This window comes from Ascaphus truei, chromosome 4 (genome assembly GCF_040206685.1).
Source record: "Ascaphus truei isolate aAscTru1 chromosome 4, aAscTru1.hap1, whole genome shotgun sequence".
NCBI classification, from domain to species: domain Eukaryota; kingdom Metazoa; phylum Chordata; class Amphibia; order Anura; family Ascaphidae; genus Ascaphus; species Ascaphus truei.
The window spans coordinates 411294733-411316004 of NC_134486.1; the positions used below are offsets into that span (position 1 = coordinate 411294733).

At 43.8% G+C, this 21272-nt stretch overlaps 1 protein-coding gene across 4 annotated transcripts in view; it reads right to left on the reverse strand.

The window, feature by feature from the left end:
* DNAH8 (dynein axonemal heavy chain 8) overlaps nucleotides 1-21272 on the reverse strand; it is a 1091167-nt gene that overhangs the window by 139967 nt on the left and 929928 nt on the right. For all 4 annotated transcript variants that reach the window (XM_075598772.1, XM_075598771.1, XM_075598773.1 and 1 more), the window contains one exon: nucleotides 1450-1605. In XM_075598772.1, the coding sequence (XP_075454887.1) occupies nucleotides 1450-1605 (156 nt within the window). The remainder of the gene's footprint in view (nucleotides 1-1449; nucleotides 1606-21272) is intronic.

A 21272-nucleotide genomic window follows, 5' to 3' on the forward strand; every position in this document is an offset into this window, starting at 1 on the left:
CTTGTTCACTGCCACAATTTGCAACCACATGCTTTAATTGTATGCTTTTCAATCTCACCTGAGAGCATAGGTCCTATTGACCACTCTACCTCTCAATAAATCTCATTTATTTTCCTTATTTCATCACGGAGCTGGCGCTTCTTTCTTTTTGTTTTTTGGCATTTATTGTGGTCAGGCTTGATCACTGCTGAAGCTTTTGCCTCCCCCGTAAGGACTGTTCCTGATACTGGATTGTTTTCATCATCTCTGAACATTTGTTTGACACTTTTTCACTTTTTTCACAGCATATGTGTCCTATTTCAATTTCATTTTTTGTTTCTTTTACACTTTATTGTTTTGCACACTTTACTATATATTATTCACTATCTAGCTCTACTATTTGTTTGTGTTAGTTATACATATACATATACAGTATACACATATATTTACTATGGGGCTGCCCCTCTCCCTCACTGTCCTGCCCGTGTCTGGGTGGCCTGGCTGGTGCTGATCGGGCTTCCTGTTGCCGCCGGGTATCTCCCTAGCTGCTGGCCTGTCTCCTGCACTGTCCCACGCCGGGCCTTTCTGTGACGTCGGTACGCACTGTGCACCGGCATGAGAGTGGGCCAGTGTGGGACAGTGCAGGAGACAGGCCAGCAGCTAGGGAGATGCCCGGTGGCAACAGGAAATACGATCAGCGCCGGCCAGACCCCCCGTACTCCCCAGCCACGGGCAGGACAGTGAGGGGAAAAGGCAGCAGCAGGGGAGTGGCAACCTGCGGACGGAGGAGAACAGCATGTAAGTGCGGAAAGTGGGAGCCGCAGGTTGCCGGGTATACAGTAGCTGTTGAGTCCAGCAGTGATCTGTTTAATCCCAGCCTGAGAGCAGACTCCAGTACTGTAATTAACTAGGTTTCAGCTGGATCATTTGGAGAGTTGAAAAGACTGGATCACCCAGTAGTCTGTGTCTCTCTGAATCAGGAAACACACCCTGGAACTCTGAAGGACCAGAGCGCAAGAAAACACTTCCACAAGGTCTGGCGCCGGATACATGGCACACATCCCATGTTGTTGGCTATATCATTGTTTTGTTTCCCCTTTTCTCTATGTAATGGAAGAAATTCAAAAGACACATCATATAATTGTTAGTGTAGGACCTGCTGCTTGGGTGGCACTTTGACGTGTTTGCAGGCTTGAAATGTTTTGAGCAAAGGATTGAACTAAATTACCCATATTTAGGAGAAGAAAAATATATAGTAATAAACTAAATCATTTGTCATATTGGATGTGCATTTGGTCTTTTTTTTTAATACTGTATTACGTACATACAGTAAGACACATTGCAGCATCAGAAGAAAACCTATAGTATATTCAAGTGAAGGCCTCATACAGTTTCTTACACTGTTGGAAGGTATCTTGTGAAGAAGTACTGCGTACATGATGCACCCATAATTTAGCATTGAAAACAAACCTTAAACGTAGTTCCTGATTTAATAAAGTTCTTTTCTAAAACATTATCAAGTGCTGGATCCAGTTCTTCAGCTATGTCTTCAATGAGAAGGGGTCTTCCTAAGGAAAGGCTGTCTTCCAAATGCGTGCGGAAATACTTGTGGTTAAGTGATGTCACCTGAAAAAAAATGTATGGCTATTAAATTGTCTGCTCCACCTTACAAATAAATTATTTTATCCAGTTCAATTTATGGAGAAATTGTGGGCCATATGTACAGAGCAATGCTTAGCCATAAGACCTCATATGGCCCATTTAAAAGATAATGGCCTTAAATGTCTCAAAGTAAACCAAATATCAAGAAACAAAATAGTGTCTCATTAAATGATGTATCTGTAGCTGCTAGTATTGAAAATGTGTTTCTAAATTGACCTCTGCTATGAATATTATAGAAACTGCTTTATCCATCCAGTCAAGCACCTTTACAGCAATGATATCACCATTAAAAGGGTTATCAAAGCTTGATTACTGCACATACAACAAAGTAACAGAAATGTGGCCTCACAATCTTTACATTTGCATTGAACATCATCAACTGTTACATCGACCTTGACGTATTTTGAATTAGCAGACTACACTCCATAACCACAACTAAATGCACCCATTCCTCATAACAGACTGCCAAGGAGATTTTCACTGCAAAAAAAGACTAAAAGGAATTAACATTTTACCAGAATACTGTATAGGAATACTGTACAAACTGCATAGAAAATAATGTATAAATCAAGAAAGAATTGTTACTGCAAGAGGCAATGAGTTAAAAAAAATGTTACACTACATAGTTTTCTGATTTTTGGGAATGTTCATAGTCTTTATTTTTGAGCACACACTCTCATTTTACATCACATTTTAACCTTTTACACACTGTGAAATTTCATTTTGCACAATAAAGTAAGTACAGGTGCAACTGCCGGTCAATTCGCCAAAAACTCCAAGAGATGGTCCACAGCAGGCTCTAATGGACCATCAGAAAACACAATAGGGGTCTCTGCGTTTGACTGGGACCCACGCCTTGTGAATCCTACCAGGGTTCACCTGTCTGTACTGTAAGAGACGCGCCGTAAAAGATAGAGGCATGCAGATAGAGTGACTAATTCAGTCTAAAAGGCGATTGCTGGGCTTTTATTTTATTTTAATAATACAGTATTTTAGCAAGGAGTCTCCTGAGCTGAACCGCATTGATGTCAGGGACCCCTGCTTCCAGAATTAAAGGCCCCGTTATGGGGTGCCGGTATCCCGGCACTTATGTTTAAATTCTCCCGGGTCACTGCCCACGTGATCGGGGGATTTAAACAAACCCCCGCTGTGTTAATCCGATGCGCCATTAGTCTGGCCGCTGAAATCTCGCGGCTTCCTAGAGGGTGCCGTGCAAAACACGCATGGCAAGCGGTAGACAACCGGCTGCTGTATCTGTACTTTAACATTTTAAACTAAATAGTTACTTTCTCATTCACAATCCACTTTAAAAACAAAACGTATAGGGAGTGTCACAGGAGACCAGGTTACTTACACCTTTTTATCAGGATCATTCATTGAGCAAAACAAGGTAATTAAATAAATTGTAATTTATTCGGCATACATTCGCTTACACATAATGATACACAAAATACAGACGAAAAGACACACTTAATGTGGGACTGGGGTAGAAAAATAGACTTTCCCAGGTGCAGGGAACTCTAAATAAGACATTTACCCTGACCGGGACTTAGACCGCAATCTCCTGGAACCCCAATAGGCATAAAGTTCCATACGCCATGTGATGGTGAGGTAACCAGGCCATCAATAAATGTATTATGCCCGACTGGTTACCTCTGAGCCATATTGGGTTGTTTAGAGTGTCAGCTCTTGAACTCATGTATGGTACCTGCAATGTATGTAATTGTATTGCAATCAAAGATTTATGTGTGTCATACCTTTCTAGGAGTGCTACCCAGTGGAGATTTTCAGGCTATGAGTTTCAGGGGGACTTTGCAGTAAAAGTGTCGTCAGAATGTGTCTACTGTAGGTAGAAGGGGTCCAGAGTTGGTGGCCACCCCAAAAATGTATCCGGGAATCAGGTCAGATTCCCGGGGACATGTAGACACATCACTCCGGTCAAAGTCTTCCCTGGAAAGCAATTGCGCGACTCACCGCAAAACAAAATAAAATGTCCACGGAACGAACTCCACGAAAGTAAAGTCTCCAGCCACCAATTCCCGTGAGCGGGGTTGGTGCGCAAATAGAGCCGTGAGACAGTCCTTGGCTAGGGGCGCTCCATGTGACCCCTGTTTCTCCGCTGAAAGAAAACTTTTCGTTCTGTCTTTGCAGGATTGTTTGGGAATCCTTAGTTCTAACGAACTCTTGAAGCGGGGTACAATCCTTAGTTACGATGGAATACGTTGTACCGCACAATGTATATCTTAGGTGAATCTTTGATGAATGTACCTCTTGATTGGCTGCACGGACTTTTAAAAATATCAAAGTCCTATATGTATAATGTGCAGCCAATCACTCCGTGGGAACCACGTATCCCACCTATTGGCAAGGTTTGCCCATACCTCATGGAGCCGGGCAGGGGATTCAAGGTATGCCACGGCCATGCGCTAACTTCGCACCTGTGCCGCTTAGCATTCCTAGCCAAGCCCACTTCCTTGGCGACATTTTGTCTGCCTGTCCTTGGACATCTGGCAGGAAAACACTGTGTACTTTTACTTCCCTCCACTTCACACTTTCAAATGTCGGTTTCTTTTTAAGTCCGGACTTTCCTAAACACTCTGGAGTCGTCTCAGCATGGTGTCTTAGAAGTCCGCACTTAAGATATGCATGATTCACTCACCGGAATGGCCGGTCATGTACTGTACATGCGAATCCCCAATGTATCCGCTGCCCCGCCTGGCTGAATGTAAATGCCCTTGCTCATATCATTTTAATACACAAAAAGAGGGGGACTTTCATTTACTACTTTTCATCAAAGTTAAAAACATATCTGCTTTATTGTTGGGACCCCAGCAGCATTTCCACCAAATTTCATAGTACTGGCATTTTCCTAACCTAAGTTAGCCTCCCTGAGTCTGCGCTGTGTGGAAAAGCGGCTGCCGTTTTAAAACCCCTTTTTCCCCTTTGGGGTTTGGCAGTTAAACATTATTGCAATACTGTGACCGCACTCATGTACAGCCGCGGCCCCTTTTATTCTCCGACATCACAGCATTTTTCCGGGATTTTTTTCCGAATGCCACGCACTTCACCACACTTCACCACGTTCATGCCGCATTCTGACCGCATTTATACCGCATTCATGTTCCATTCACAGCCGCGGTTGATGCGTTTATTGATAATGGTTCGGATTTAATTGGTTGCAATTCTTCACGTATCCGCCAGATGGCAGATATTCATGAATTGTAATGCGCATGCGCTTCAGTAATGTGTCGACTTGCAGGTGTTTCGTTTAAAAAGATACCACAGTGGTCTATTGTAAATTGGCCTTGGGACTGAAGGAAGAGGTTACAATAATGTATCAATTTAGGCTTTTCATATTAAAGAAAGACAAGCACCAGTTTCTGTTCTGGTTATTGTCCAGAGTCCCGCCATGAGTGCACAACTGCAGCCCGTGTTCCAAAAACCCGACAGAACGTACGCTTATTTAATATGGGCCGCGATTAATGCAACAGATGATAAGATGGCAACAGTTGTTCAAATTTATCAGTATTTTATCGAAAACTATGACTTTTACAAATTTTTGCCAGATGCTCATGTGTGGAAGCGTGCAATAAGGAAAACGTTATGTAGCGATCCATGTTTTTTTCGTATTGATCCCGATTTTATTGGAGGGTATTGGTGTGTATCACCGGGTTTTTCCCGTATCTATGATCATGCAGACGGCAAAAGGCGTTAAAACCAAGTAAGAAACGTCAGTCGCTGGCAAGCAATGCGCCAGCACCAGCACCGGCTTCCAATAACGGTCCGACCATCAGTGACAACGCTTGCTGTCTGTCCACGCCTGGATACCTGCAGCCTGAGCCGGATTTCACATACAGTTTCGAGCAAGCTTGCATGTACCTAAGCGATTTCCAGCCTCATCAGCTGACTACAGGTGTAGTAGTCCCGCTGTCACCTGTCAACGACGTGTATGATCAAGAATACGGGACTGGCGGTGGCTCGGCGCCAGCTGATTGGGAAATTCTATGGTGAGTAATGTTGCCGTATTTTATTCTGTTTTTTTTATTTTGAAAATATCAATATCAGCGCGATTCAAAAGTCAAGCGATTCTCCTGTACGCGATATCATTGGCTGAGCGGCTTCTATAGTAGATACTGCACAATTGGTGAAAAGCTAGGCGCATGCACATTGGAACCTTCTTGAAACGCATTCTGTATGCGTGTCATCACATCGACAGTAGGCGCATGCGCATGTGAACAAAAGACGCCCCCCGAGAAAATTATTGGTGGGGCTGACTGTGGGAACTTCTTTAGGGGACTGACCATTACAGTAAAACTTGTACTTTTGTTTTTCCTCAGAAAAGAAAACTTTGTCATCTCATGCGGAAAACGGCGAATGGTGGGATTTCGATGGATAATATCGCTTTGTGTAACAATGCCTGCACATTGCTGAATCGGATTTAAAAAAACACGTACCGGAGTCTACAGTTTAGTGGCCGTTGTTATTGATTAGGATAGAATACCTGAAACAGTATGCTGATGTTTTCAGACCGTATACAATACTTTTTTATATATACTGTATAATAAACTCGAAAAAAATAAAAAGTATGCATTTATTCTACATGTATTATGTTAGTATGCAGAAAAGAAAAAACACAAAAGCGCACCAAGATGAGAGATGTATATTGTATTAGCAATAATAAAAATAATAGTAACTTACATATAAAATTTCTTTAATAATCCCCGATTCTGACGTCTATCACAGGAATAGGGCATCACATAGGAAATAGATGGGCAATCTCAGTTCTGGGAGATCAGACCCGCGCGCTGGGGCTGTCTCTGTTCTGTCTCCTGTCCTCCACGTGTGGTAGCGTGGTGAGGAGTGTAGCGCGCATGCGCACGAACCGGAGCCCTCTATAGGTGTCCTTAGGATGCCTGTCCGTTTTTGATACCGTAGAAACGATCAGGAACGGGCAGAAACGATACACTTGAATGTGTACTGGTGGTGGGCAGTGAAACCACCAGCCACAATAGTCGCGACGCGTTTCGTTTACCAAAGTAAACTTCTTCAGGCGATATTTACTTTGGTAAACGAAACGCGTCTACGGTATCAAAAACGGACAGGCATCCTAAGGACACCTATAGAGGGCTCCGGTTCGTGCGCATGCGCGCTACACTCCTGACCACGCTACCACACGTGGAGGACACGAGACAGAACAGAGACAGCCCCAGCGCGCGGGTCTGATCTCCCAGAACTGAGATTGCCCATCTATTTCCTATGTGATGCCCTATTCCTGTGATAGACGTCAGAATCGGGGATTATTAAAGAAATTTTATATGTAAGTTACTATTATTTTTATTATTGCTAATACAATATACATCTCTCATCTTGGTACGCTTTTGTGTTTTTTCTTTTCTGCTAACATTGGTATCGCCGTCGGAGTTTCCGGTGGAAGCCACATTTGGAGGTGGGGGAGACACCTCATAACACAAGAGCAGCAAGAGAACAGAGAGGGACCAACATTCCAAGTTTAAAGAGCCAGAGCGTGGACTGAATTTTTCATCTCTATTATGTTAGTATGGTTTACAGGCAGCACAACAGCACAACAGTATGGTGTTATTAAAAAAAAATCTTTATTCATGAATTTTAAAAAATGCAACATCTCCTTTATTAAAGTACAGGAAGTCAAAACATGTACAGTACAGCACGGCACAACAGTATGGTGTTATTAAAAAAAAATTCTTTATTCATAAAATTTAAAAAACGCAACATCTCCTTTATTAAAGTACAGGAAGTCAAAACATGTACAGTACAGCACAGCACAACAGTATGGTGTTATTAAAAAAAAAATCTTTATTCATAAAATTTAAAAAACGCAACATCTCCTTTATTAAAGTACAGAAAGTCAAAACATGTACAGTACAGCACAGCACAACAGTATGGTGTTATTAAAAAAAATTATTTATTCATAAAATTTTAAAAACACAACATCTCCTTTATTAAAGTGCAGAAAGTCAAAACATTTACAGTAGGATGGTGTACAGAACAGTCAGTCAGGCCTGCACAACTCCAGTCCTCGATGGCCGCAAACAGGCCCGGTTTTCAGGATAGCCTAGTTTGCGGCCCTCGTGGACTGGAATTGTGCAGGTCTTGTGTACAGTAAGTAAATATATTTCTTTATTAATACAAGTTAAAACACGCAACATCTCCTTTATTACAGTACAAAAAGTCAAAACAACAGTTGAACAGTCACGCAAATGCGATACCCACCAGATTGTCCTTCCAGAGCCGATGCCTTGTATGGCGCAAAATGCCATTAATGGAGTCTCAAATGCTTTTCATTAAAGGATCTGTAATTGAAAAATAGCGCCGCAAATCCTCCACAAAAGTCCTTTTTAAATTTTCAGGAAGCGCCCTTTTTTCGCAATTTCCTTTGTAGTTCACACTGTAGGCCCACCCGCAGTACACCAAGTAGGACACGTGGTGCTTAAAAATTAACATGGCATACTTCTGGGGTAAACCAGCACTCTTCACCCTATACTTCTCCCTGAGTGCCGGTTGCAGCTCGCGCAGGATGATGTCGGGCACTGTATCGATGCAAACGTATGTAGGTTGGGTTCTGGCAGCGGGTGTTCTTCTGTGAGCGGGTGTGCTTGTGGCGGCGGGCGAGGGTAGGTTGTCTGGGAGGAAGCTTTCCTCTTTTCTTGGTCGCCGTGTTGTCTCCTGGCGTAGTCTTGACGGGGTTGTCATGTTTTCCTCCTCATCAACGGTATACATGTACACAAATTCTTCTGGTGGAGGGGGTGCGCTTGGTGTTGGAAGGTGGTCAAAGCTCCCATTCATCACATCCATGCCACCCTCCTGCTCCGGCGTCAGGGATACAGGGGCATGAACACTGAGCAAATGATGTATCCCCGCTATGTCATTTTCTATCTTCTCCATCCGTCGATCCATCTTCTCCATCCGTTGATCCATATTTAGCATGGTCTCCAGAAGCAGATCTATCTTTACCAGCACAGTAGAGTTTCCGGGGATATCCACACTTAACCCATTCAGCATGTGGTCTAACGAGCTGGTTCTTGTGCATGGCGTGCTGTGGACATCTGGGTGGATGGGTGCTACGGAGGATGAGATGGGGGTTCCATGGAGAGAAGTGGCAGCGTCGTCGAAGCAGGATGGAGGAGGTGACCTGTGGATTTCTGGGAGAGGAGAAGCGGCAGCGTCGTCGAAGAAGGATGGAGAAAGTGACCTGTGGATTTCCAGGCGAGAAGCGGCAGAGTCGTCTAAGCGTAATGGAGAAAGTGACCTGTGGATTTCAGGGGCACCAGCGGCAGCGTCGTCGAAGAGCAGTGGCGAAGATGGCCTTTCCGGGAGAACGGCGGCAGAGTCATGGATGAGTAGTGGAGAAGATGGGCTGTAGATTTCCGTGAGTGCGGCGGCAGAGCCGTCGAAGCATAAACGAGGAAGTGGCCTGCGGGTTCGATGGGTTGGCTGCCATTTGTTTTGCGTTGTGTGTACATCACCGAATTTCTTCTTGACATAATAAGGCTTACGTGTATTAAAACCCCTAGCCTTTGGGGTCAGCAGAAGGTTTTCTTTATTAGCCTTAGCCTGTCGCTTTGGCCTTGGCTTGGAAACGGCTGCCGCCTTTCGCTTTTTCTGTGTGACAGGCACGGCAGAGGCGAGTGGCTTCCTGCGTCCATAGAATCGGGGTTGATCCATGGAAGCAGATGGCACAATGCAGTATCTGGACAAGGGCAAGTTCAGATACAGATCATCGAGTGGGATGCCATAATACAGTATGCACCTAACTGCTCAATTTTTTTCTTTCCAGAGAGAGCAGCACCAGCCATCTGGTTACAAAATATTTAACAGTAGTCACAGTATACAGTAGTTCCAGTATAGACTAGTTTGACAGTACTATACAGCACACAATGCCATAATACAGTACGCACATAACTGCACTAATTTTTTGTTTTCTTGTCTTTTCAGAAAAAAAGGGTGGACTGGGGGAGAGGGGGGGTATTGTGTAAAGTCTGTGAACTGTTTGTACAGGTAAGTGTACAGTATCTAAACTGCAGTCATGATGTACACAAAACCTCTCAATGAACTACTGTACTGTACACAGAATGAGGAAGAAGATAAAGACGGAAAAAATTATATTACTATATATATATATATATATTATTATGTATTATATATTATTAATTCATATTATTATCAATGTGCATTATTCATGATTATCCACCAGCCCTCAATTGCCATCTGACAGAAGAACTTAATAAAGACTGCATTTTGTATTATTCATGATTATTTTTATATTTGTTTTTATTGTTCCTGATAAAATAAAATAAATATTTATTTACATTCATGATAATCATAATCATTGACAACCCCCCCCCCCCACCAAACCAAACCACCTACACCAAAGAAAAAGAAAGAATGACAGTGCTGTGCAAATCTGATTTATATATCAAATTCGAGAGGGATTTTCCCGAGGGGATTTTCAAAAGCGTTACCGTAAACAAAGCCTCAAAGGGTTGGGAGGGTGGATGGGTGAGTCATGCGCAGTAATCATCAGCTAGCTCCCATCCCAAAGAGGATTACACGTAGGCGCAGTGAGGTGATGCTCGGCTAGGGACAGATTAAAAACACAATGGCAAGCTTCAGAAACTGAATGACTCTGTAGAGGTGTCTGTCGATAAGAGTTTCAAATCATTGAGCGAGCCTTCTATGTGCGTGGGGGAGGGGGGCACAGGGTACAGCTGCATGAAAGATTAGCTGTACTGCAGTTCAAAGAAATGACATAATTTCAAAAGGCAGGTCATCATAATAATTTGAACCCTACACCCCCAAATACAGTACATAAAAAGCACACAAATCAACCATGTGCAGTCAAACGCACAGGGTCGCAGTCAAAAGCTACAGCACAGATCAAGTTGGTCTAGGCAGGCTTGTGGAGAAAATAAAAATAAAAAATCACTCTTGAACTTTGCAAGCAAGCAGGAATGTGATTGAAACCAGAAAGACACACATTCAAAGGAATGGTGTGGGAGAGGTGTACTGCACTGTAGATAAGATAAGAAGTTGAAATACTGCAGTGCAGTAAATTATCCTGTGTGTGTGCGGGGGCGAGCGAGGGGAGAGCGCTGTATATGCCGAAATGTGATACTGTTACAGCACACGCCTATGCGTTTCAACAATTTTCAAATGAGAAATACAGTACTGCACTACCAGAGACTCTCACATCCACCACCAGTTTAAGTTCTTTCAAATCTAAGGCTGTCTCACATTTTAATCTGGTCTGTAACTGTTTCATTCGCCCATAACATATATTTTCTTTAACTGTGCATGCAATGTCTTGTATATAATGTATACCCTGTTCATTTATGTAACTGTATTTGTAACCATGTATTATTTGTCTTAACTCTGTGCCCAGGACATACTTGAAAACGAGAGGTAACTCTCAATGTATTACTTCCTGGTAAAATATTTTATAAATAAATAAATGCATGTATAAATATGCAAATTTAGAATTACTGCGCGCGCACACGCAGACTGTGTACTTACGTAGGTTGAACTGCTAAAGTATTAGACTTCGAAGACAACACCTCGCGAACGCCCCCCTGAGTTTTTAGACGGTATTGCAGTATTGCAGACAGCGATAATAAAATGCTAATATTACGAGCGCTAAAATACCCCAATATACTCTGGAAAAAAAATGCATCTGTCAGCGGATATCAGAGTTGCGCCGCTACGGCCGCACGAGGCTAAAGACGGCCGCCACTGTAGCTGCAGTGGACGTTATTTTAAAACTTCTCCCGTTGTACCGCTCGGAATATCCCTGTCATGGCGCGTGATGTTTTCAACCCTACCGCCATTGACTCGGGTTTGTATCGGGTGCAGAAAACTGCATTTTAGCGTTTTCTGCAATACCGTTTAGAAACTCAAGTGGGCAATCGCGAGTTGTTGTCTTAAAAATCTAATAGCAATTCAACTAAATTGTTGCCTACAGGTTTTGGATTTTAAAATCAGATTCACAATGCGCAAGCAACGTTTCAAAAAAGCGATATTATACTGTAGGTCCATCGAAATCCTTCCTTTTGCCCTTTTCCGCTTGATGTCAAAGTTTCTTTCTTTTCTGGGGAAAAATAACATGATGCAATTATTTCCGGTATTGCGCATGCGTCAAGTTGAGTCATTGGGAATTAAAGCAGCAGTTCAAACAACTTCTGATAGGCTCTTGAGCCCTGCCCTCTCCCTAGCTGTCCACCAATAGTATCTACTGTAGTAACTGCTCAGTCAATCATATTGCTGGACTACATTTTCAATAATTGTGCAAGAATTAAATAACACTGGGCAAAGCGATTGATTACAGGAGAACGGACCGATCTGCAGCTTACTGTAACTAATCACTTGTCTGTGTGCATAATGTATTGATATATACTGTATGTACAGTACAGTATTTAAAAAAAGAATATATATTTTTAAATACGGCAGCTTGAACTGCAGCTGTAAACTTAATACTGTACTGTATAGTGTAATACAGGTAGTTACTGTAGTAAATTATATTTACCTTCATTATAGACTTTGCCAAATGGTTGGTGATGAGCCACTGTCAGTCCCGTAGTCTTCATTATACACGTAGTTGACAGGTGACAATGGGCCTGCTACACCTGTAGTTGACAGCTGATTAAGCTGGAAATCTTTTTGGTACATGCAAGCTTGCTGGAAGTTTTGCAGGTATTCTGGCAGGACAGATAGCAAGGATTGCCATTTACCAGGTTTTCACTGACGGTGGGACCGTTATTATAATCCTGTGCAGGTGCCGGTGCAGGCGCCGGTGCAGGCGCTCTTGCTGGCGCCTGGTCATTGCTGGATTGGGATTGACGAAATTTATATGGATTCAACCCGGACTTTCTCCTTTTGAAGTTTCCATGCTCAAACACAATGGAAAAATATGGTACAACACACCAATAGCCTCTTCTATCTATGTGTGCAGGGTCAATAAGAAAAAAACACGGATCGCTACTTAACTTTTTTCTTATTGCACGCTTCCACACACGAGCGTCAGGTGAAAATTTGTAAAAATCACAGTTCCAAGTGAAACATTCATAAATTTCGGTAACAGTCGCCATGTTATCTGCTGCAGCATTAATTGCAGAACACATTAAAAATGCATATGTGCAGTCAGGTCTTTTATACAGTGGTGTACACATTGTGTCCAGTCAGCAATTTTGCAGGAGAAAGAATGTAAAAAAAAGACACAGAGCATTGAGTTTTTAACAGTTTTTATTACGAAATGCCAAAAAAAGATAACTTCTTCAAGGTCAATTCACAATGGACCACTGTGGCATACATGGTTTTTATCTGTTTTTTTAAACACCTGCAAGTTGACACAGTAGTGCAAGTACAGTACACATTACAATTCATTACAATTCATGAATTTCTGCCACCTGGCGGATATGCGAAGAATTGCACCCAATTAAATCCGAAACCATTCAAATAAAACAGACCAACTGCGGATTAGTCGGGCGGCGTGATGCGGCATGAACGCGGTAATGCAAAATGAATACTGCGTGGAATACAGAAGAGCCAACGACAACGGCTCTGTGATCTTTTACAAATACGGCCGCTACAGTTGTACAATGTAATTGAGTAGTATAACGATGTGGTAATCAGGTTTGCGAGACCGCAATCATACAATGTAACTGGGTATAACGATGTGGTTGCAATACTCGGAACTAATTCATAACGGTGTTCGTACTCATAATGAGGTGATTTGCGGTTGTGATACTCAGAACTAATTCATAACGGTGACTGCACTCATCCAAAGTAGCTAAGTATAATGCGTTTGGTCCCCTTATTCCTAGCCGGACACACACAGCAAATTCTAATGCATTTACAGGCGTGCAGCCAGAAGTGGGCTGCAGACCTGACACTTCACTGTTACAATATGACTCAGGGTACCCTGTGACATGGCTTATACAGCTGATACATAGCATTACTCTCGCCCCCTTATCCCTGGGGGAAAAGACACAGGCATTTTGAATACATTTGCAGTACTACCCTGTGGCGATAGGGGGTTAATCAGCCCACTAATAAAGGCATTATACCCAGCTAATTAACCATAAATCGCGTTGGGACTGAAGGGGTTAACTGTATGTGCACCACTGATATGTTTTCCCCTACACCATCTTTGTTGTCCCCATTTTGCAGCTCAATCCATAGCTGCAGTAAAACAACTGTATGTAAACTGTGCCAATTGGTTTTGCGACACAAGGGGGAGCTGCGAGCGCTGAACCAAGCGTTGATTGAAGAAGCGTGGCTGTGTATGGTTGGCCGCTTTGAGGAATAGATATCACTTTCTAAGCCTAGACCTCCAAACCGCAAGGTTAATTGATTAAGTGGTTTGCGGTCTAGCTGAAGTAGTTTTCTGTCAAAATGTATCAGTTACCTTGTTAGCTTTGTAACTTGAAAGGGGGAAAGTAAATTGATGTAAGAAGTAGGTTAACTCACAAACCACATCATAGCCCGTTCAATTTAGTAAGTTAACTCGCGCTTGAAGTGAGCTACCACTCTAATTTTTGGAGTGCAGTTAGGAATAAAGAAACCATACACACACATATAAAGTTTATAGTAGTGGCATAAGCAGAACATACTTTTTTTTAATAAACTGTGTTATACTGATGGTTTTAAATGTAAAGATGGGATGTTTTGTCTGTCAGTCCGGGAATAAATCCTTTAACCTGCAAGTATGTTAAGGATGAATGTACTGAGGGATTTCGCAACTCCGTGCTTCAAAGGCCCCCTGCAGAGAGGGTGCCTCAATGTCTATGAGTAGTCCGGAGTTGAAAAGCCTCAGAGATCCAAGGTGTTAGGATGGCCAGGATATTGTAAGTGTCAGAAACCAGTGAAAAGTATGGGTATTTCACACTTGGTGGTCAAACCCCAGACTTAGTGCCGCCAGGGAAGAGGTTGGATACCGGTATTCTAAGGAGCCCAGGTGTGAAGTTAGCGCCTGCTCCGTGCAAACCGGGACACAACTTCTGCCCTTTCTGCAAAGTACTGGCAAGTCGGGGATAGGTGGGAGAAATGTTCCCATGGCGGGATTGGATATGCATGTAAGGTATAGGGCCTAAACCCCGTAAAAATGCCTGCTGGCCAGTCCCTAGCAGCGTCAGCGGTTCCGGAGTGTGACGGGTTTATATATACATCGCAACGAAGATTTACACCCTCTTCTGGAATTCGTTACAGCTAAGGGTTCACAAACAAACCCTATAAGGACTGAACGAACTTTGTCCTTTTGGTGGAGATACAGGGGTGGCAACTTGTGCCCCTAGCCAGGAACTGCTACACGGATCCTTTTACGCACCCACTTGCATGCGTGCAGGGGTGCGCAGAGACTTTGTTTCATTCCAAGGACATTTGTTTTTGTTCCCCCATCCCAGTAAGTGTTTTATTGAGTGTATATTGTGAAGATTCTGTGTGTTTGTCTGAAAATAAATAAATTACAATTTATTTTATTCAACTTGTGTGCTCAGTGTAGAATCCAGGTATAATTTGTTGTTAAGCCCTGGTCTACCGTGACATACCCCCTTTGCTGGGTTGCAGAGCTGACACTCTACAATTCCCAATCTGGCTCAGCGGCACCCAGCCGGGCCAAATACCTTTATTAATGACCCTTCACCGTCACAGCCAGGAAAAGGAAAAGACAGAAAAAAATGTATTTCATAAAATACATTGGAAAGATACAATGTTACTTGGCCCAAGAGATAACTCTGTTGAACCCTTATACACGGATTAGGGGTAACCAAAACGGGCTTAACCTTTACTTGAGAGCCTGGTTAACCCCTACCGTCACAAGGAGCTTAGCATGATAAAACAGATAATATTTGCACCCACTTTAATAAAGATGGGCCATTATCTTTTTATATAACTTAAGCTTTCAACTGATCGAAACCATTTGAGCGCTTTCTGCATTTGTTCGATCCTGTTTTTTCCCCAATATTTTTTATATCTTTGCATTTATCTTAAGAAGTTTTTTATTCTTTTACTGTAATAACCTCCACCACCTCTGCTGGAAGCCGGTCCACTGGTGTAGTACTCTTTCAGTGAAGTGCTTCCTAAAGTTTCTCCTTGAGCCTCCAACCCTCCAGTTTCAGTACATGACATTGTTTTCTCACGTTTACATTTCTCTGATGGATGTCTCCCTCTTATACCTGTTGTACCCTTTCCTTTGTTCAAAGTTGTACATGTTGAGGTCTTTTTGTCTCCTGTGACAGTCACTGTTTGTGCAGGTTGGAGAAAGCTTTCAGTGTGCATACTTTCCAGCATGCAAATAGAGAAATTATTCTCATATATCAGTGCATCAAAGTTGAAGGATTGGTAGTACCATGAAGATATATAATACACATCTAGTTGGAGAGTGGACAGTTATTGAAAAAAAACCAGTGAGTTACTGGATAAGCTTGATTGAAGAACTCATTAATGGAATAAGGAAATGCCTTTTGGAGTATTTAAAGAGCCAAAGATGTTATATGTAAATAACAACTGTGAGTCAATATATCCTATTGATAGGCAGATCCCCCTAGAGCAAATATATTCATATATACTATATTACTCACAGTTCTGTTTTTCTGTCCTTCAGAGCATACATCCAGTCACAGGGTAGATGAGGAGAAATCCAAGAGAGGAAAAACGGAGCACAACAAATCCAAAAATCTGGGGCTGAGCAGAGGCAACGATTAAAAAATGACTTTTATTAATGGGTAGACATCATGGAGGTACAAAAATACACTAACGCGTTTTGGGCTAAAAATAGCCCTTTATCCTCTTTAGGAGTGTCACGGGAGACCCGGTCTCTTAACACATATATTCCGGGATCATATGATTGAGCAAAGCAAGGAGGTAAAATAAATTGTAATTTATTTCACGAAAAGACATATACACAATGTTCCACAATTACAGTCAAAATACACTTACTGGGATGGGGGCAAACTGAATAATTTGTTTCCAGAACAAAATGTTGCAAAATAAAGTCTGTAGGAGCAATTTCCCAGGAGCGGGAATTACTTGTGAGAGCCTTGGTTCGTTCTCAAATCTGCCGCTGCTGTAATGGCACTTGGAATCTTGATGACAGTCCTGAAGCTTGATGAGTCTTATGAATCATAAGGTGAATCTTAAGAATCTTAGATGAATCTGATTCCCGGTGGGATGCACGTTTTTTTTATAAAGTTTAAAACCCTATACCTAACCAGGGCAGCCAATCTCTTCGTGGGAGTAACTTTTCCCACTTATCCCGGAGTTGCCAATACCTCACACACCTAGCAGAGGGGCTTCTCATTCTGGTAAGGGCATGCGCGAACCTAGCACCTTTGCTTCTTAGCATATGAGACCCAGCCCCTCTACCTGGTTATTGTAAGTCTGGGCTGGCAACCATTTACCAAACTGCCCAGACTTCACATTAGGATGGGGGTACTTGGGCTACCCCACCGACCCTGACACATCAGAGACAATGTGCCCTTTCAACTCTGGACTTACAGACATTGTTGCATCAAGCCAGCGGGATGCCTTAGAAGTCTGGAGCTGCACATCCTCAGCTCATATACAGTGAGTCACTACATGCATACGAAGTGGGATGCTATAATAAATGACTGTTTCCCTGTCTCTGGTGTTCTGAATGAAAGCCCAATTATTCCAATCATGTTTAATACACTAATTTAGGGGGACTTTCATTCATCAATTTTTATAAAACGCTATAAAAATTAAGTTATGGTCGTTTTATATGTTTCTCCCTGAACCATGCACACAGCAAGTTCCAGAGCGCTAAGAGCTTTCCGCTGGATGGCACTCCTGGAACAGTAAAATACACATACGTCTTTATTAAAATACAGTTCACATGCCATAACTGGGTTGCAGAGCTGACACTTCAAACTCCCCAATATGGCTCAGGGGCACCCAGCCGGGCATAATACTTTTATAATTGGCCTGGGTACCCCCTCATCATCACAAGGAGCTACAGATGCAGCAACGAGTATTAGAACTCTGCCTGGGTAGATTCTCTGGCAGTCTCACCGTAAATGCCTCAACATTGCCTCAACATTTCTGTGAGATTCTTAATGGCCCATAGGATTAACATGGGGTCCCTGCAAACTGAATGGGACTGCAGGGACCCCCTGCTGTGTTAATCCGATGGGCCATTAAGAATTTTACAGAAATGTTGCTAATTAAGCAAACAACTCCTAACTAAAAGGGGTTTAAAAGATAGGCAGTCAGCTGCCAGCAGAGAGAGACCTCTCCCAACCAGGAATGACACTGTTGCTCTGGTTCCCCAGGCCTGCAGGAAGCAGGGTCTGCTGGGACCCACACCCAGAAAGAGAATCTCTATGAGGGCGAACAAGCTGTTGGACAAGAAACCGGTTTCTGACCCTGCTGAGGGAGCCAAGCTGTGACGTTCCTGAGGAACTACCTGTAGACCCTGAGAGGGATTACCCAGTACCTCAAAGCTAAGAATTTTCTCTTTTTGTATATGACAGTTGTAAAGTAGTGTTACACTTGAAGTACAGGGATGTGTGACTGTCATGCGCTCCTAGGCTGACGCTGGGTAAAGGAACGCAAAATTTGTGCAGGGCTGGAAGGATATTGAGAGGATATGTGGAGACCACTATAAAGATTGGGGCTCAGGGGCAAAACGGCAATCTTACCCCTGTCAGCTCTTCCATCCTGGGCCCAACGATTCCTCAGCAGTGAATCCTACAGCGTGCATCCGGCAGAGAGTGTTATCAATAAAGCTTTGATGTTCAACTTCGGACTCTGACATCATTGGGCTGTTCGCTGTCGCTCCGGATTCACCCTTCCCTTAAACTTGAAGTAGGCTAGCTACCCAGGTGGATAGCTAGGGACATGTTGGTTAGTTAGCCTCCCAAAGGGCAGTAGGTTTTTGTTTTATGATTTGGTTTGCCTTAAAGGGATAGTGTGCCTATTATTTGTTATAGTGTGGAGAATAAACCACTAAAGCCTAACACCTATTGTTTGGACTCTTACTGATCCTACCACGAGGCTGTCTTGCCACTGTTGGTGGAAGGTGGAATTCATACTTCCGCTCTGTTTCCTTCTTCCATCCTACACCACTTCCTAACTCTACTCCTGCCTTCCTTGACTCTTTTTCCGCTGTCACAGAGGAGGATGTGTCACTGCTGATCTCCTCTTCTCCCTCTACCACTTGCCCTTTTGACCCCATTCCCTCCCATCTCCTAAAACCTCTTGCTCCTACTATAATCCCTACACTCACACACATTTTTAACTCCTCCCTCTACTCTGGTACTTTCCCCTCCCTCTTCAAACATGCAACAGTTATACCATTACTCAAAAACTCCTTGAATGTCTTGTATTCTCTCGCTTGCTCCACTTTCTCAACACCTATTCTCTCCTAGACCCTCTACAATCTGGCTTCCGCACTGCTCCCTCAACTGAAACAGCCCTCACTAAAATAACTAATGACCTCCATGCTGCCAAAGACAGAAGTCATTGCACTCTGCTCATATTACTCGACCTCTTCTCCTTCATATTCTCCATACTCTTGGTATTCGGAACAAAGCTCTATCCTGGAAATCCTCTTAACTATACCATCGTACTGTCAGTGTCTTCTGCTAACACCTCCTCCTCTATCAATCTCTCTGTGGGGGTACCCCATGGCTCTTTCCTGGGACATCTTCTCTTTTCTCTGTACACATTTTCTCTAGGTGACCAAATAACATCTCTTGGGTTTAACAATCACTTCAATGCTGATGACACACAAATTTACTTTTCAACCCCTGACCTTACACCTGCTGTACAGACCAAAGTTTCTGAATGTCTCTCTGCGTTATCATCCTGGATGGCCCTTTGCTGACTTAAACTTAACATGGCTGTGACAGTGAGGGGGTAACCAGGCTCACTAATAAAGGTCAAGCCCACTTGGTTGCCCCTGAGCTGTGTGTTGAGGTCCTAGAGTGTCAGCTGTCTAGATGTTGGGAATGCATTACTGCAGGCCTGCACAACATACAGCCCCGCGGGCTGGCCTGCGATGACTGCCTCCAAACCCCCCCACTTCACCCCCCCCCCACTTCACCCCCTCTTCCCTGGTAGGGAAGGAAGGAGCACGCTCCAATAGGAGCATGCTCCAGCAGTGTGTGACTGCGCGCTCCCCCCTCCTCCCGCTCCCCCCGCTCCCGCTCTAGCAGTGTAGCGCGACCCGGGAACTTCCGGGGTCTGCTGCTAGAGCGCGCATCCCTCGCGCTTCTCTCTGCCGCCATCTGTTGCCTCCGCCGCCGCCGCCACCACCTCTGCTGCTGCCGCCGCCGCCGCCACCATCAGGTAACATGGGGAGGGGTAGTTCATCCATGAGGGGTTGGGGGGGCTGCTGAAATGGGCTGGGGGGCTGCTGAAATGGGCTGGGGGGCTGCTGAAATGGGTTGGGGGGCTGCTGAAATGGGTTGGGGGCTGCTTAAATGTGTTGGGGGGCTGCTGAAATGGGTGGGGGGGCTGCTGAAATGGGTTGGGGGCTGCTGAAATGGGTTGGGGGCTGCTGAAATGGGTTGAGGGGGCTGCTGAAATGGGTTGGGGGGCTGCTGAAATGGGCAGGGAACTGCTGAAATGGGTTGGGGGGAAAGATGTGAGGTGCAGGGGGGGAGAGTGATGTGTGTGGTGTGCAGGGTGGTATTATGTGTATGGGTGAGGGGGAGAGATGGGGGTATGAGAGATTGATGGGGAGTCTCGCAAAGGTTGATGATGAGGGTATTTTTGGGGGAGATATGAGAATGATGATGAAGGGTGCTGGGGTAGATGGAGGAGGATGATGATGATGATGATGATGATGATGATGATGATGATGATGATGATGATGATGATCATGATTTTACCCGTGCGGCCCCAAACTTTTTTCCTTGGAGCAGTTTGGCCCTTCTCACTGTACAAGTTGTGCAGGCCTGCATTACTGTGACTGGGTGCAAATTATGCAACATTAAAGGATATTTTGTGTTTTTGCCTTTCTCGGGGTTCAGGGACCAGGAGATTTCTTGGCTGTAAGTTTCAGGGTGAGTTTGCCGGAGAAAGTCTTTACAGAATGTGGCTATGTATCGGAGTTCCAAAGTTACAGGATACCCCAAAAGATGTATCCAGGAATCAAGTAAGATTCTCGGATATATCAAAGCACATTGCTCCGGGCAAACCCCTACCCTGAAAATGTTCTTGTGACTCACCAACAGGATGTCCTGCTGCAGCACAAAGTGGAAAGGTAAATGGGGCATGAAGGGGTTAATGTATCCCTGCAACGTACACAGGGTCCCTAATATAAGGGGGTGGGGGCGTGGTGCCAAGGTAGATGCCCAGGTACCTAGAATACAGTATAGGGGTTCAATGAAGTGCTCCAGCCAGCTATAAGGCTGATGAGTTCTTTATTAGAACAAAGAAAAGTCTAAGTTTGCAGAGTGGGGACAGACAGTTTAGTTCTCCCTCTATCCCTCACACCAAAAGACTTAGGGGATTTCTAATAAAGTGTGTCAAGCCTTTTAGTATGTTTGCCTGATTCTGGTATAGGGGTTATGGGGTGCTCCAGTCATGTATAAGGCTGAGCAGGTTTTTATTCAAATAAGAAGTTTATTTATTGAGTG